The sequence below is a fragment of the Rhinolophus sinicus genome, chromosome 9, assembly GCF_057876585.1.
Source record: "Rhinolophus sinicus isolate RSI-liver-muscle chromosome 9, RSI-T2T, whole genome shotgun sequence".
Classification (NCBI taxonomy): domain Eukaryota; kingdom Metazoa; phylum Chordata; class Mammalia; order Chiroptera; family Rhinolophidae; genus Rhinolophus; species Rhinolophus sinicus.
Genome location: NC_142509.1, coordinates 10642963 through 10660386, shown reverse-complemented (window position 1 = coordinate 10660386; position 17424 = coordinate 10642963). Strand labels below are relative to the sequence as shown.

The 17424-nt window shown below is 44.7% G+C and overlaps 1 protein-coding gene across 4 annotated transcripts in view; it reads left to right on the top strand.

Annotated features, from left to right (window-relative positions):
- APLP2 (amyloid beta precursor like protein 2) overlaps positions 1 to 3457 on the top strand; it is an 84127-nt gene extending 80670 nt beyond the window's left edge. For all 4 annotated transcript variants that reach the window (XM_074321639.2, XM_074321638.2, XM_019713973.3 and 1 more), the window contains 3 exons: positions 266 to 340; positions 708 to 863; positions 2012 to 3457. In XM_074321639.2, the coding sequence (XP_074177740.1) occupies positions 266 to 340; positions 708 to 863; positions 2012 to 2113 (333 nt within the window). In that variant the 3' untranslated portion in view covers positions 2114 to 3457. The remainder of the gene's footprint in view (positions 1 to 265; positions 341 to 707; positions 864 to 2011) is intronic.
- Positions 3458 to 17424: the final 13967 nt, after the last annotated feature.

Genomic DNA, 17424 nt, shown 5'->3' with positions numbered 1-17424 from the left:
TGAAATACCTTTCCACAACAGTTTTCTGTGGGAAAAAGGAGGTGAAAGCCCTTAAAGGACCAACTGCTGTATAATAGTCTTCCAGTCACACTTGGTCCTTCATGTAGGGGTTTGGTGAATGGATTTAGATAAATGTGACAGAACTGATTGATTAGTGTATTTCCATCAGGTATCATCTGCTTCCCTCTACCAAATAGTAAATGGAGTAATGTTTATACTACATTTCCCTTTCATCCCCGTTACTGACATTTTCATACTGTTTCAGGTCATTGATGAGACGCTGGATGTTAAGGAAATGATTTTCAATTCTGAGCGAGTTGGAGGCCTTGAGGAAGAACCGGTATGTGTTTAACTCCAGAAACTAATGCCAGGTTTTTATGTCCATCTCAGCTATTTCTCTTTCCTGACATCTCATTCAAGTAGAAAATGGGAGAGATGCTCGGTGTCTTAGGTTATCAAGGACCCTCATCCCATTTTTCCATACTTTGGGAGAAGATATCTAAAATTAGAATCTCCAAGGAGACTGGAAAAAGTGGGAGTTCTCCCCATGTGGATGGTTACCTGGAAAGCAGGCTCTTGGGGCCCATTGGTTCTAGAGACACACTAAAGGAGCATGGCTCTCACTGAGTTGCTCTCCTCTTGGCTGCCATCTCTCACGCTGTGTCCATGGTCACTGGGACTGTCACACATCTGCCCTGTTGTTTTAGGAATCCGTGGCGCAGCTGAGGGAGGACTTCAGTCTGAGCAGCAGTGCCCTCATTGGCCTGTTGGTCATTGCGGTGGCCATTGCTACGGTCATAGTCATCAGCCTGGTGATGCTGAGGAAGAGACAGTACGGCACCATCAGCCATGGGATTGTTGAGGTGAGTAGCTGAGCCTTTTTCCGACTTGGCTCTGAGCGGGCAAGGCTTGCTGTCTGCTGTTTGGAGTTGTGTGGAGTTCAGATGTCTGTACTTGTTGGGTGCTGCACATCATGGAAACTCCTCACTGGATTGTTAGGTCACGTTATGGAAGTCGGCTCCAACTGAATGATGTTGATCCCATGACAAAGGGCTGTTGCCAACTTTCAGCATTAATTTGGGCTTTGACTGTGAATGTGAGAAAACGAAGAGCATTTTATGCTGCAGAGGATGAAAACTGTTCTCTGCAATTATTTCCTTAGTGTTTCCCTTTTTTAGGTATGTTTGATATTTGAGAATGAAGGACTCTTAATACTCTGTTGTTGTTGTTGACTTGTTTTATAAGGAACAAACCAGGTATATGATAGGTCAGGCAACAGTGGCGATTATGAGTGAATTAAGCCTTAAAAAGATGAACTGGGAATAATACTCTTCTCTTTTAATGGTGAAAAAAGCAACAGAAATTTAGAAAGAGCCAGAGCAGGCTGTTTCTGTTCCATCGTTTGCTGATTTGTAATTAGAACTGCTTATCACCGTATTTTGGTGGGTGGTGGAAATGTCCAGTCTCTTGATTCTAGAAAATGAATCCAATAAGGAATGTAACATGCACTGGGAAATTAGTTTAGATGCATGTCTTAGTTATTTGGTTTCATCTCCCGCTGGACACAGACCCAGTTGTAGAATTCCAAGAGCTGGAAAAGACCCGATAGAGCCTCCGGCCCACTCCTTGTTTTACAGGGTGCTCGCCTAGGCTGTCCCAGATGGTAGGTAGCAAAACAGAGACTTGCTGGTCACTGTGGTTCTAGGAAATTCAGTTCACTGTTTTCTCTGACTTGGACGAAGCTTTTAGGACTCCAGCTTTCAGAAGCGTTGCCTCTTGGACCCTCCTCTTTTCTCTCTTGTCCTCCTGTGTCCTCACCACCTCACCACCAGCTCTTTTTTGGTTCACCCAGTGGAAATGGGACGCTGGGCTGATTTTGGTCCCCAGGGGATTGCACAGCAAACAGCTCAGGTCTTCTGAACCCTGTGCCATTTTCTTAGGTGCCCCTTAGTCGTTGTTCCTCTAGGTTGACCCCATGCTCTTAGGTGATCCTTAGTCTTTGTTCCTCTAGGTCGACCCAATGCTCACCCCCGAAGAGCGTCACCTGAACAAGATGCAGAACCATGGTTATGAAAATCCGACCTACAAATACCTGGAGCAGATGCAGGTTTAAGTGGGAGAAGGCATGTGGCCCCCCCGTTGGAGTGCAATGGTGCAGGTGGGCCAGAGAGGTCCAGCATTTGGGATTGACTACTGACCAACAATTACTTCCAGAGGATTTCATCTTACATTCAGACCTCCTGGATCATTAAGACTATAAAGTACTACTGTAGAATCACAATTTCCATTCTTTTAAATGGGTGAAAAAAATGTTAATATAACAATATATGATATATAAACCTTAAATGAAATGAGAAAATGATCTATTGCAGATATTTGACTGATGTAGTTTTCTGTTTTTAAATTAATCAGGAATCCCACTTCTATTGTATTGTTTCACACGTGCTCTCTATAGACATGGAAAATGTTGATTTTCAATGATAGACTGTATATGCAGGTTGTTTGTTCCAGTTGCATTGTATAAATCAACTCTTTAAGGCTCATTCACTGTCCTGGTTTTTATTTTTTTTTTAAAGGTATTCCCTTTTAAAATGGGCTTTCAGGAAGTTGCTGGGAAACTAAATGAAATAGGGAACTGTAAGACCATTGAAGCACATCTTGATACCCTCTCCAAATTATTTTAAAGGACCGGTATCTCGGGAGTCTGGTGTTCGACTGCTGGGTACCTTGGTGTCTCCACACAAGTCCCGTCACCAAGGAGGTTAAAAGCATTTGAGTTCCAGCATCTTTAAGCAAGCCTAATGTATACAGAATAGGGCATCCACTACTGCTTTCCTTCTAAATCCAGTTCTTCCACAGAAATTAGCCTGTAGTTTGTATATGAACTTCACTGTCCACCATTTATTTACCGTAGCTTTTTACAGCTCACTTCCCTCCCAAGGAATGTCCGAATGTGCTCTTTCCCTCTTTGGACATTTCCCTCTGAAGGCACTGATTCTTGTCCCTCCCCCTTTGTACCTTGACTATTCTGCCCTCCCTCTCCCATCACCAGCCTTGTTGGTGTTCACTCAGAGAAGACTGTCGTCGCAGGTGGCCAGTGGCCGGGGAGAGACCATGGGAGGTTTGCTTTCTGTGGAAGGAGAATATTCTCAGTTACACCTGATATGGTCTGTAGACACCATGGGAAGTGGTGAAGATTTTGTTTCCTTCACACGAGTCTCTGTAATGCTTGTATAGTTGGCATTGATGCTCACAGCTGTTTCTTATTATGCTGAAGGTTCTGGTAACCTGTGGTGTATTTTTTTCTATTTCCTTGTGACTTTTTTTCTTCTCCCCTCCTTTCCCGTATCCATGTCTCTTCACACTATGCACAGATAAACTGTACCTACAAACTCCTTAATCTGATCTGTGGAGAATGTACAGAATTTAAACACATCAATAAATACTTTAACTTCCACCAAGACTCCTTGTTTTATTGGCCTTGGTTTATTATTCTGTGGTGATGGTTTCAACCCTACTACGTCCAGGACGATGGGTTGCCAAGCTGCTGGCAGAGGTGGGGATTAGTCTGCTCACACAAGTTGGACTCTTGAGCTTGAATTCCATTAAAGTAACAGGGAAAGTGCTTTCAACCTGAAGGCAGGTGTCTATTAACTCAGATAAATATTCTTTCATTATGTCTTTAATGCTTTCCTCCACTGTATTTTGCATGTTTTCTAAAATTATAATTGGTTAGACCTTGGACCTCCCTGATGGCTTCTTTTGCTTTAGTTTTATTCTGTAATCTGAGTGATTGCTTTTTCTTTACCTTTCAGCATTTCTAGTGAATTTTATAATCATATTTTTAAATTTTGTAAGGGCTGCTTGCTTTATCTTACTGTTTTTTTAAACATCCCTTTTTTAATGATGGCAAACCCATCTGAGTTTTTACGTTAGAAATTTTAGTTTTCGTCTAATATGTGGTGATAGAAAGAGAACTGACTCTGGGTGGTGAACACACAATGTGAGATATAGATAATGTATTACAGAATTGTACACCTGAAATCTATGTAACTTTACTAACAATTGTCACCCCAATAAACTTTAATTAAAAAAAAAATTTAGTTTTCTTCCCTTCTCTACATAACCTGTTTTCCTTTTGAGCTATTGGTTTCCTGTAAATGGATAGCGATCATTTGTTTGATCAAACTTAAGAAAGTACAAGGTTAGCTTAAAAAATAAAATAAGAAGGAAAGTCAGCCGCGAGTTTTTGTCCAGCAACATTTAACTTAAGCTACCAATATTTATTAATGAGACTTTGCTTCTTGATACTGGAAACAATGAGGGGAGCTTGTGGCTGAATTTTCAGAGAAATGTTTGCAGTCTCCATTTCTGAGTTTCTTAAACAACCTGCCACTAGGAGGCGATGTTTTCTCATTGAAAGAGGTTTGTTTACCTGTCAACTGCTTACAGCCACCTTGTTCTGGGGGAGGTTTTCACTGGTGACTAAATCTTTAATGTCTGGTTACATGTATAAGAGTAAAATTGGCCTAATCTCAGACTCATCACTCTTATTTAATGTAATGCCACTTTACATATGTGGCGCAATGAACATTGCACATACAAATGTGTGTAAATGTACGTGTGTACATGTATGGTGTTTCTTCCTAGGTTACTGGAATAGGGAGTGCGCATTTTGTGAGCCTCTGGCCAGGAAGCACCTTGGGACAAACCAGTTAAACAGGCTGTTTCTCTGTAATGATTAGCACTTCCCCATCTGCCTCTACCTCCTGCATTGGCCATTCAAGTTGTGGCCAGAACAGTCATAGAAAAGATGAAACTTTATTTTTTGAATCCAGTTTCTGCCACTGCTTGGAAGAGTGTTGCCATTGACCCTGTGTAGTATCAGCTGGAAAGGTGTGGATCTAGCATTCATTATCTTATTTATTTCAGTGCCTGCCACCTGCTAGCTGCTTTACAAGCAGTGTGTCATTTACTTGTCTTAACCTTTATAGCATGGGCATTCTTACTGGACAGAAAGCTGAGGTTTTCCTAGTCTAGCGGAAAGGGATGGAGCAGAGAAACAAATCAGCTGTTACAGTCAGTCCCTTGTTCAGTATATGTCAGTCGTGGAAGACAGTGGGTCACCTCACAAGCTGGTGCCAGTCAACTACTGGGACTTCAGTCTGTTACTGACATTCCTGTTGATGGGCCTGGGAGACGTCTGGGGCCGGTGAAATTGCTGTGTCTTCTGTTTACACATTCATGACCCAAATGGGGTCAACAGAGATATTCAGGGTTAGAGTTGAATGCAATGGCAACCAGGCTCTCATATCTCCCTCACCCTGGGTTGACACAGATCTGTAGATGTAGTTGTTCTGTAGAGATAGTTTTTGCATTTTGAAAGAAAATGTCACGGAAATGATGTAAGTCTTGGACTGGCCGGTGGGCCTCACCCTAGACCAGCTCTATCCCATCCCCTCATCAGGTATTGAAAGAAACTTACCTCCTGGTTTCTGCCTTGGTGACTCAGCTGTGCTCTCAGGAATGTGGCCCTGCCTACCTAGCTGTCAGTCTCGGATGATGACAGCTCTCAGCTGACTTGGGTGCGAGGTCCTTGTACCACCCTGTCTGCTCACAGTTACAAATTGGCACCAGGTGTCCTGGCAATCTGCTCTGGTTTCAGTTGCTGTGACACTGATATTTTAGGAGACTCAGACTGGGATGTGATGAGTCCCTCAGATTTTATGAGATCCAGGGGTTCACTCTAAAGGAGACTGCTGTGTTGTGTTCCTTGTTAGAAGTGATAGACACGGACAAAATGGATAGAAGGAACTAGAAGGGCCCTATGGCTTGTCTCATTTCACAGCTATAACATGGCCACAAAGTCCCATGCTGTTCAGCTTAGAGCCCAAGTCTGGTATGTGCAACAGGATCTTTTTTCTGGGACTAAGGATACTAAGTACTTTTTTTTTTTTTTTTTTAAGATTTTTTTATTGGGGAAGGGGAACAGGACTTTATTGGGGAACAGTGTGTACTTCCAGGACTTCTTTCCAAGTCAAGTTGTCCTTCAATCTTAGTTGTGGAGGGCACAGCTCAGCTCCAGGTCCAGTGCTGTTGCTAGTTGCAGGGGGCGCTGCCCACCATCCCTTGCGGGAGTCGAACCGGCAACCTTATGGTTGAGAGCCCACTTGCCCATGTGGGAATCAAACCGGCAGCCTTTGGAGTTAGGAGCATGGAGCTCTAACCGCCTGAGCCACTGGGCCAGCCCGATACTAGGTACTTTTAAAACAAGGAGAATGGTATCTTGCCTTGTTACCTACTATGAAAAAAGGGGAAATCGTGTCTGTCCTCTGTGGGTACTTGTATCAAGCAGACCTTAACAGTTTCAGACTGTTAGTGCATCTGCACTGTGGAGTAGCCCCGGAATCCAGAGAATGGGACAGGAGACATAATTTTTTTCCCCCCCTAGAATCCTTGAAATGAATGGGGCAATGACTTTCTTGAATCTTCTGGAGTTCTCTGGCCAAGTTTACTCAGGTCTGGTTGAACTTAAAATATTGAGGTCAGTGGCTCTTTCTGATTAGAGCAGCAACCTGCATCAATAAAACAGTTTCAGTCTGTACCTTATGTGTATAGTTATTTTAAAAGTATATATATATATATATATATATATATATATATATATATATATATATATATATATATATACACCCTTAATACAATTTTTTCCCAAAAAATTTTATTAAGGGTACATAGCCTCTGGGGTGCAGTAAAATATTACTCATTTTAGTACAAGCAAAGAGAGTGCCTCAGCCAGGTGATCAAGGCCGGCGTCCACAGTGACAAATCATGGCGACAGCCAAGTACCTTTGACATGGTGTGGTGAATATGGCACTTTAACCTCTGTGTCTTCCTCCCCAATAACACATAACCCCAGGGTCTTATAAGAAAAACATCAGACAAATCCCAAATAGAGGGGCCTCCTACAAAATACCTAACCAGTGTACCTCTAAACTGTCACAATCATCAAAAACAAGGAAAGTTGGAGAAACTGCCACAGTCAAGAGGGTCTTAAAGGGACACAACCAAATACAATGTATTCTGGGACAAAAAGGACGTCAGTGAAAACTAAGGAAATCTGAATGAATTTATGGACTTTAGTTGAGGGAGTAAGGGAGGGAAAACTTTCTCATTCCCTCCAATGTGAAGTTCCCTCCCCTCCCCCTTCCCTCTTTGGAAGGAGGTCACTATGTGTCACTTATACATACAGAGTGGAGAGTTATGCTCTCCCATAACTTACTATTTTTTTTAAACTGTGTTTTAACACTTTGAAATAGAGCAGTTAGAAAGTCTGCTTCTAAAGTTTATTTGTTTCATTATTGTATTTAATGGCTATTAAAGCTGAAAGAGTTCTTGATTGTAGTGATTGTTTAATGGGTGTATATATATTCGTCAAACTTGTCACATTGTACACTTTCAATATGTGCAGTTTTATATGTCAATTATACCTCAATAAAGGTGTTAAACAAAAACACCTGGAAGAGACATCTTGCAAAAATAGGCTGAAATGGAAGAAGCGCCTCATTGGCTGTGCCTATTATAATACAAAACTACATTTCCAATCGTCTTTACCAATTCTACTTCCAAATTTAAATATACAAATAGGTCTTTTAGTTGAGACATCACTTTTGACAGCAAGATTACCCAGAAATGGAAATCTTTCCAGACTTGTTTTAAAATTTCTCCATAGCATGAGTTTCTTTAGAAAAACAGAACAGGTGTTTTTTTTAGCTTGAAAAAAACACACACCAGTAACATATTTAAGCTCAACAACTCTTTAAATACTGTCACCAGATGAATCTCCTCTTGGTCACTTACAATCTTACTAAAAATATTAGAGCCAGCCCGGTGGCTCAGGTAGTTGGAGCTCCATCCTCCTAACGCTGAGGTCGCTGGTTCGATTCCCACATGGGCCAATGAGCTGCACCCTCTACAACTAAGATTGTGAACAACAGCTCTCCCTGAAGCTGGGCTGCCATGAGCAGCCAGAGGTTGGCTGGGCTGCTGTGTACTGCCGTGGGCTACCATGTGCTGCCAGGAGCGGCCAGCGTGAGCTGCCAGCAGCCAGCAAGAGCTGTCGTGAGCTGCTATAAGTGGCCGACCAATGACCGGCAACCACCTGCCTCAGCCGGGGGGAGTGCAAGGCTCATAATACCAGCATGGGCCAGGGAGCTGTGTCCTACACAACTAGACTGAGAAACAACGGCTTGAACCAGAGTGGGGGGAGGGAGGGGGGAGAAGGGGAAAAAAAATTAAATGTTCCTAATTCTTGTCAAAATAACTTCATCAAAGACATTTTTTAGCATTTTGTGCATTTATGGTATCCATGTGAACTAGCCTCAAAATCTTATCTGGAAATATTTACTCCAAAGTAGTCAGTTCATCAATATTAAAATTGTCCCAAATTTTTCATATTTTCCATAAAATATGAATAAAATTTAAGAGTCAGCTATAATGTTATAAATGGGAATTATGAAACTGTAACGCAGGCACTCAGCTCCCGCTCCCTGCACAAGAACGCAGAATATGGTGAGGCCAAAAAGGAACAACAACGGAGCCATGGATGGGGGGTTCACAACACTATATTCTCAATGGTGGCTGGTCGAGACACAAAAGCAAACATCCACCGTACCCCAATGAGGGGTCTTCCTGCACCCCAGGATCACTGGCGGCCGAGAGAGACACAGGAGGTAGGATCAACATGATCCACAGTCCGCTTGCTAACTGCACTTGCTAGCCGCAATCCGCGCTTGCTAGCACAGCCACGGCAGTTATATTAGTGGCTAATGGCTAACTGGTAACAGCGGATGGCCATCCAATCACAGCTGATGGCCATCTACTGCCCGAGCCAGCACCTTTCCATGTGAGGTTGAGAGCCTGGAAACTGCTCCCTACGCTCCACCCCTCCAGAGTCTCGCCTCACACCCTACACAACCAGCGTCTTTTACGAGGGGCCCATTCCAGGAACCCAGCTCACTAGAAAAAGTTTCAGTCCAGTTTAATGTCCCAGGCAGTGAGCCTCAGTGTCCACCTATACAGCCGTTGCTACCTGGAGTGGCGAATTTTCCACAGCAACCTGGGGGCTCAACTAATGGGCAGTTCCGTGCCGGTCTGACAAGATGACTGACTCGCCACACCAGTAAAAGTACAGGCCCAATCCACTAGCGTATTAGCCCATAGGCACCTACTGGCGGAAAAAAATAGTAGTCGTAGGAACCAACAATGGCAAATCGCTTCCATCTGGGAGGATACGTGCTAGCTTTTTGTCCTGGGAAAGGAGGGTCGCTGCCACTGGCACCTTTCCCAGTTTGTGGTACCAGACCTTTATGGCATTGCTTGGGGTCCCTCACGTAGTTTCAACATGTAACAGAACAGGGGACCCCATAATAGGCCATAGTGAGAGCACATAGGTTTCCGGCAAAATCATCCTGGTATCGGGACCTCTGTATACTACAGTCACTTGTGGTGGCCACTCCGCCACCACCCCTGGCGTTACTTGCAAATCATGGGTCAAACCAGCCCCCCATGGGGCTGTCAGGCCCAACCACCAACAGTGGGGGCTTTTGATCCACCAGGGCCAAGTCCATTGCTGCCGTTCCCCTGCTTTCAAGCATGTGGGTGCTGGCAGCAAACTGTTTCCATTCCTGCCATGGCCTGGCCTTAATAGAGTCTCACTTGTTGTAACCTGTAACTGAATGGGAGATGCTGTTCGATATAGCAGAGCCTCTACTGGCGCAGGCCCTCCCTTCCGTGGTCTCTCATTCAGGACTCTCAGGACGTCCCATAGACGCGAGGCCCAGTCATGCACCGTGGGAGGGTGTTTCAATACCTGGAGGCCTTGCTTCAAAAGGTCGTTGTAGCGTTCAATCATGCCAGCTGCTTGTGGATTGTACGGGGTATGAAACAACCATTGCACGTCCATCCTGGCAGCCCAGCACTGCACTTCTTGCCCCATGAAATGAGTACCCCTGTCACTTTCAATGACTTGGGGGCGCCCATAGAGGGCACACAGCCGTGTAAGGGCGACCACTGTATGCCGCTGATCCGCAGCCAGACAGGGCCAAGCTGTGGCAACAAAGCTTGCTCTATAGCCTCTGTCCAATCCCATGAGACCCCCTTTTTCACCATGGAATACAAGGGCCTTGTTACCTGTGCTAAATGGAGTATAAACATCCGCCAATACCCCAGCAGACCCAAATACATCTGCAGTTGGGAGACCTTGGTTGGCTGCGGAAATGCTTGTATCTTATCAATAACAGCTTCAGGTATGACCTTTGTCTTACCCGACCACATGACACCCAAAAACTTGACAGATAAGCCAGGGCCTTGGACCTTTTCCTCATTCACCGCCCAACTACATGACCAGGTGATGGAGAAGAGAGGGAACTGCTTGCTCTAAATCAGAAAGAGAATCTGATGTTAATAAAATATCATCGACATAATGAAACAAGGCCACAGAGGATGGGTGATCCCACTGTGCCAAATCCTGGGCCACAAGCCCGTGGCAGATAGTGGTGCTGTGCAAGTATCCTTGCGGAAGGACTTGAAAAGTCCACTGCCGTCCGTCCCAAGTAAAAGCAAACTGCTCTTGACACTTAGGTGCAATGTCAATGGAGAAAAAAGCATTGGCCAAGTCCACTACATAGTGATACGTCCCCAGGAGGATAGTCAGATGATCCATCAAATTGTGAATTGAAGGCACTGCCACGTGCAAAGGTGGCGTCACCTTATTTAACTCCCTATAGTCCACAGTCATTCGCCAGATTCCATCTGGCTTCTTGACAGGCCATACTGGGGAGTTAAAGGGACTGTGCGTTGGCCTCACAATATGTGCTTTCTCCAATTCCAATACTGTACGACCAATCTCCTCCTGCTCTCCTGGCAGGCGGTACTGTCGCACTGTAACCACGCGCCAGGGCTGTGGCAACACTTGAGGAGGGTGGTGAGCATGCCCGCGTGTCACCACTTTCACCACCCGGATCCGGAGATGGAACTCTCCTACCGATGTCTGTAAGTGGATGTAGTACGTCCACCCCTAGAATATACTCCAGAACGGGGGAGACATAAACCTTGTAGGTACGAGGGGGATGGCTTCCTATACCCAGTGGTAAGGAAACAGCTTTTATAGTCACAGTCTTTCCCCCATAGCCATCAATTCAGATTGCTGGTCCGGGGAAGAGTTCTGAGTTCCCATAAACAAGGCTGCAGTCTGCGCCAGTGTCAACTAGGGCCAAAACCCTCTGCACATTAGAAAGGGACCAATATATGGACAGTTCCACATGGGGCCTCTGGTCCCTGCTCGTCCCCTCTGATCGGGTACCTTGGCCCCACCCCTAATCAAGCTGAAAGGAGTCAGCCTTGGGCGGCCACATGAAGTCCTAGAGGGACACGGGTCGTGCTTTCCCAGATTTCTCCTTTAGGCTTCGCCGGAATTGCTGTTCTGGACACAACTGTTTCCAAAATTCCAACAAGAGTGCATTGGGTTGTCAGTCTATTTATTCCCGATCAACCCCTCCTGCCACAAGATCATACTACATCTGTGTACACCTTACTCTGACCCTAATGACTTCGCCCCCTTGCTTCTGATTTGGGTTTCCTCGTCTTGGCTTCTTGGACCTCACATCTTCCCCTGCAGCAGGCTTTCAACATCCCCTAGGGTTGCCATGGCGATGGTAACTTCATGGATCCGCTGCCCCACATAGGACATAAGAATGGCAACCAGGGATCCAAAAGATTTGCAGGGGCAGTATCCAAAACCAGATCTCTTATGCTGGCTGTAAAACGCTCATCATCCAGACCCCACGTATTAGGGTTGAACATAGCCTGTCTCATACCCATTTCACAGATGATTTCAGCAAGTTCAGCAAATGATTGCCATTTACTCACAGTGTCTGACAGCTTGCCAGCCTCTCCCCACACCGTGCTCACCACAACGATGAGCCACTCCATTAGAGTGTGGTTGCCCTGGCCTTAACCTACGGCCGTTCTGTAATCGGATGCACCGTCACGGAGGCTAGCTTTTCCATTTCTCCTGGGGAGCAGAGAATGTTCTCTGCCCCCTCATCCCATAAACAGTAGCCAAGCTGGGAGCGGCTCTCCACGGTGCTGTCAGCACCACCTCTGCAGCTCCCGCAACTCAGTGGGAGTATAGGGGTGTAGGGTGAACTCAGTCACTGCTGGGCTGCTGGCAGTAACGCCCCTGGGGCCCAAAGGCTGCTCATGCTTTACCTTTTGCTGCACGATGGGCCGGGTGTGAAGGTGGGGAGCTACATTGTCTGCACTTGCATCGTTCACCTCTGCGTCAGAGTCTCCACTGTGGGGCCCCTCCTCTAACAGGCGGACCCGGGCTTCCAGTGTCTCCCCCTGGGACTGCAAGTCCCGTACCTGGGTTGCTTCAGTAAGCGCTTCCTCCGTGCTACGACGCAAGATGCAACACGGTGAGGAACATCCAGCCCACATGGCTGGCTGTGCTTCTCGTGTTCTCCGGCAACTGCTCAGTTAAAACCTGCAGGGCCCTTTCTATGCTGGCAGGAGAGCCATCCATGTCTTCCCACCCCTCCACGGGCGTCCAACTCCTGAGAACAGTGGCTACCGGGTACCACACACTGTGTGTGGACCACATGTCCTCTTGCCCAGAGTCAGACATCACTCTTACCTGGCCAGAATCTTGCTTGCCTCACTAGGTATCTGAGTGGGTGGGCCCTGGCGTAAGATATCCACAACTCTAGGAGCCTATGGCAGCAGTGGACTACCAAAAAGCAGGCAATGCCTGCTATGGCCAATAGGGTGGTGTGCCATCCGGAGGCTCAAGAGGACCATCAATTCACCAAGGGGTCATGTTTCTCCCTGGCAGATCATATTTCCTGCCTCCGGCACCGCTCCTCCTGGTCTTCCTGAGACTGAATGTTCACATGCACAAACTGCTCCACCGCCCTTCGGAGAGCTTTGGCTGGCATACCCTGCTTGCTGCACCATGTGTCGTGCAGGGATTCAGCTCCCACTTCTCGCACAAGAACGCAGGATATGGTGAGGCCAAAAAGGAACACGCATAGAACCATAGCTAGGGGAGTCATACCACTATAGTCTCGTTGGCAGCTGGGTTGGAGGCACAGGAAGCAGGAGCCCACAATCCACAATCCATACTCCACCGTGCTAACTGCAATCCACTCTTGCTACCTCAGCGACCATCTTCTTGCTAGCCCCCATTTTCTGCTAGCGTAGCCATGACAGTTATATTAGTGGCCAATAGCTCACTGGTTACAGCTGACGGCCAACTAGCCACAGCTGATGGCCATCCAATCACAATTGATGGCCATTTACTACCTGAGCCAGCACCTTTCTACGTGAGGGTTGGCTCAGTGGGCAGGAACACAGCACAGACCTGCAGTTCAGTGCAGGCTTCTCTCTGAAGCGTGGCTTATACGAGAGGTCCCTGTTAACAACAACTGCTACTCTGTAAATTTGAGCCAAATTAGACACCAGGAGCCTTTATTGGTTGGTATCGTCTTTCTCCCGGTCAATAATAGAAACATCTGTACTTTTATCTGTTCCTTCCATACTCTTGCATTGTGTTTGGTTAGTTTCTTCAAATCTATGCATCTTCCAACAGCATTTACTGACAGAAGAAGGGATTATAGTGTTGCCATGTTGTTTCTGTGTATTGTCCCTCAGCTATTTTCACTGTGGCAGGAAAAAGTGATTCTATAATGGTTTATGGCTTTTTTCTTTGGCTTTTAATTAAGAAACCTCAAGCTGTACATTATCATTCCTTAGTGAAGTTTTATAAATTGCCAAATTACATTATTGCATGACTTTAAGCACTAAAAAAATTGTAGTGGCTTGTCTGCATGCACTGGAAATTTAATCTATAAGTCTCATCAAGCATGTTGGTCTCATAATATTCGTTAAAACCTCAAGACCCAACCTACATTTGGAGAGAGCAATGTCATCATTAGTAGTGAATGTGAATCCATGGTCTTGATAGCTTATAACTTTTTGCCAACTTTTTATCGGATGATAATTGTTTTTACCTGATAATGTGGCCATTGAAGAGTTTGTACTAGGAGTAGAAATGTCAGTGTTGGTCATTCTCTTGTTCTGTTCTTGCAGTATTAGTATTATCTTCAATCGCAGTGAAGATAATATGTTGCAAGAATCTTTTAAAGCCACACACATATATTTACATTATCTGATTAAAACTTCAGTGCCTTTAACTAGGCACTTGAGCACTGAGCTCAGAACGTAAGCAAATGAGTCAACATACTTTGATTTTTAAAAAGTCTCTGTAGGCCACATGGGTCAGGGAGTAGGCTGATCAGTACCGTGGGTCAAAGAGTGGGCTGGACATAGCTACACAAAGCAGATGGGGGAAAGAATGAAATGGGATGTGCTGATTATGTGGACAGGGCAGGGGAAGTCAGAGAAAGGGAAATTCTCAGTGATGCTCTCAAGACAGAGCCCTAAGTAGCTCAAGCTGATAAAATGTATTTCCAGAAAGGCTCCGAGGATACACTCCCAGACTATCAGCTCAGAGTATCTGCATTTGCCCAGTGTATGAACACCAGGGTGTCTTTTTAGCAGTCCTCCTATATTTGGAGGGTTTCCATATTCTAAGTTCTGCCTACCAAAGTCAGGAACCAGAACTTGAGTTCTCAGCTGGCTTGTAGGTAGGGCACAGATGTAACTTAGGATCGCCAGTGAGATGCACTTATAGAAGACTTATTCAAGAGGGAAAAAAGAGGACGCAGGCCACTCTCTGGCTAGGATGTCATTAGAGGAGTGTGCTTTCAATTGATGGCCATTTGTGTGTGCAGTCAGCAGTGGTATCGTTACTGGTCTCCAAGTGGGGTCTCCCTGGGACTGGAGCAGTGGGGGCTTCCTGAGCAGCCTTGGGGTGTGGTCGGCTTTGTTCCTGGCTGTGTCTCTTCCCCTCTTGCCTTTCTAGCCCTCCCAGAAATTCTGTGAGTTTCCTAAGAAGCTTTTAATAATTTCTTCTTTTCCCCCCCTCAAATTAGCTAGAGTATTCTATTGTTTGTGAGCTGACAAGATGACAAAAACTCAATTATTATCAAAGAGTGGGTTGGACAAATTCACTGAATTCTAATGAGAAAACTGTACATGTCATGGTCATTTAATAAAGGAGATAGGACTAAAAAAAAATGACATGAGAACAAGGAATCTCAGTGTGGAAAAAAGTAAATACAGATAAAAGAATCGGTTCAGTCAATATTTGAATCAGAAGTATCAATATAAACTTGGGTATTTTATCTCTTAAATAAATTCCTAGCTTTGTCCACCAAAAGCCCCAGGAACAATGACCAACTCTGTAGTAATGAACATCCCTTGTGCCCAGATGATTGTCTTGAAATACCATTTTTCACTAAAAGACACCAGGATGTCTTGAAGAAACGGCTGTGCAGGAAATGTATAAGATGAACTTGGAACATCTTACCAGAAAGCACAGAAACAATAAAAAATGAGTAGGATTGGGTCAAAAGGACTCAGAGCCAAGTGGAAGAGGCTCCCACCGGCCAAAGAGGAGACAAATTGAACATCAAGGAGTCTAAAAATGATAATGGACCAAAACATATCAAACACGTGTAAATCCAAGAGTTCATAATCAGAAAAAACAAGCAAAAACCAATTGGTCCCTTTGGAAGATGTGCGGGAATTAATTATTAGGTTGGTGCAAAAGTAATTGGGCTTTTGCAATTATTTTAAACCTCAATTACTTTTGCACCAACCTAATATTTTGAAAACTACTAAATAAAGAGAAAGAGTCAGACCTTTCTCCTTCCTTTCCTATACAAATGTTAGCACTGGGTAACCACATAGATGAGAAATTTCTCTTTATAGAAGTATTTCACATAGGCAACAGTTTAGTGGTTACCGGAGGGTATGGGGGCTGGAGGTGGTGGTAGAGGAGGGAAAAACAACAACAAAAAAAGAAGTATTCCAGCAAGTAAATAAACAAGGAATGATAAATTGAAATGTTATGGTCACATTTCCTACTGAAATTAGAATCTAAGCATGGAGATAGTGATACAAAGCTAGAGACAGCCAGACATGTGCCTCATGTTGAAAACCACACCAACCCCTAGGACGGAAGCTTTTCTCTGAAAAAATCAAACCTTTATCTGATTAGGCCTCTAGATACTAAAATTTTCATGAAATACAAGGGGCCAGGGAACTCACTAAATTGACTGCACTTTGAGAACAGAATCAGCAAAATCCTGACTGTGTGTGTGTGTGTGGGGGGGGATCTGCAGAACACATGATTTGACAAAAAAGATGCAGTGGGAACCTCTGGATTAAGAGAGACCTAAAAGATATATTTAAAACAAAGAGACAAACAAAAAAGTAGGACAAAGCTAAACTGCAGTGTGTAGACATTCAGACCTGGATGATAAAACCACATAAAGAAAACTGAGAAAGTAATCACCATGGAAGTCAGTAGAGTGCCTGCTCTTAGTGGGGAGAGTAGGGACTGTTTTGGTGGACAGGCACATGGAGGGCTGGAGGTGGGAGGTCTGCTGGGCTGGGCTCTGTAGGGTTCTGTTCCCTCTCACAGGTGGTGGTGACAAGGGTATTGCCTTAGAATAATCCGGTGAGCTGTATATTTGTTTTATGCTGTTTTCTATATTTGTGTAACATTTAATAATAAAAAGTTTTAAGCGATGACAGAAAACATTTGCTTACATTTTCACTTATTCATTTATTCTTTTAATAATTTAACAAACACTTCTTGTGTGTGAGCTGGGGAAACTAACAGATACTGACTTTGCCTTCAGGAGCTTTGTGTTTTGAGAAGGGAGTGATGCACGTTGAGTATCTTTCACTGAAACCACATCAGATCTGAATGGAGTCGAGTGGAAGAAGGTGGAGCACTGAGGAGGCCATGTGCAGTCCAGGGAGGAAGTGATGGTGGCTTGGAATAGGGAGACTGCAGTAGGGAAAGAGAGAAGTAAATAGGACCCGAATACATTCAGGAGATAGAACTGACAGACAAGATGATTTACTTGTTTGTTGTTATTTGTGGGTGGGACAGGAAAAAAGAAATCATAATGTCTTTAGAACTGTTTAGCTCAATGGATGATGAAGACATTTACTAATATGGTTGGATCTGATGTAACATAAATGAGATGGCACTCATGGCACTAAAAGCTGCTGTTCTGCAAAAGAAGTGTCTCGTATTGTCTCCCAGGTTCCTAGAGTGTCATCTTTTATCTCAAGGAGCTAATAAATGCTTTGCATATAGAAGGCACTCAGTGCTGTCATTTGGACATAATACATATGCAATGCATTACTGCAAATCCAGATTCAGAGAAAGCGACGCAGATCAAGAGCCTTTCCCTACGCTCATTGTGTCATGTCAACTTACTG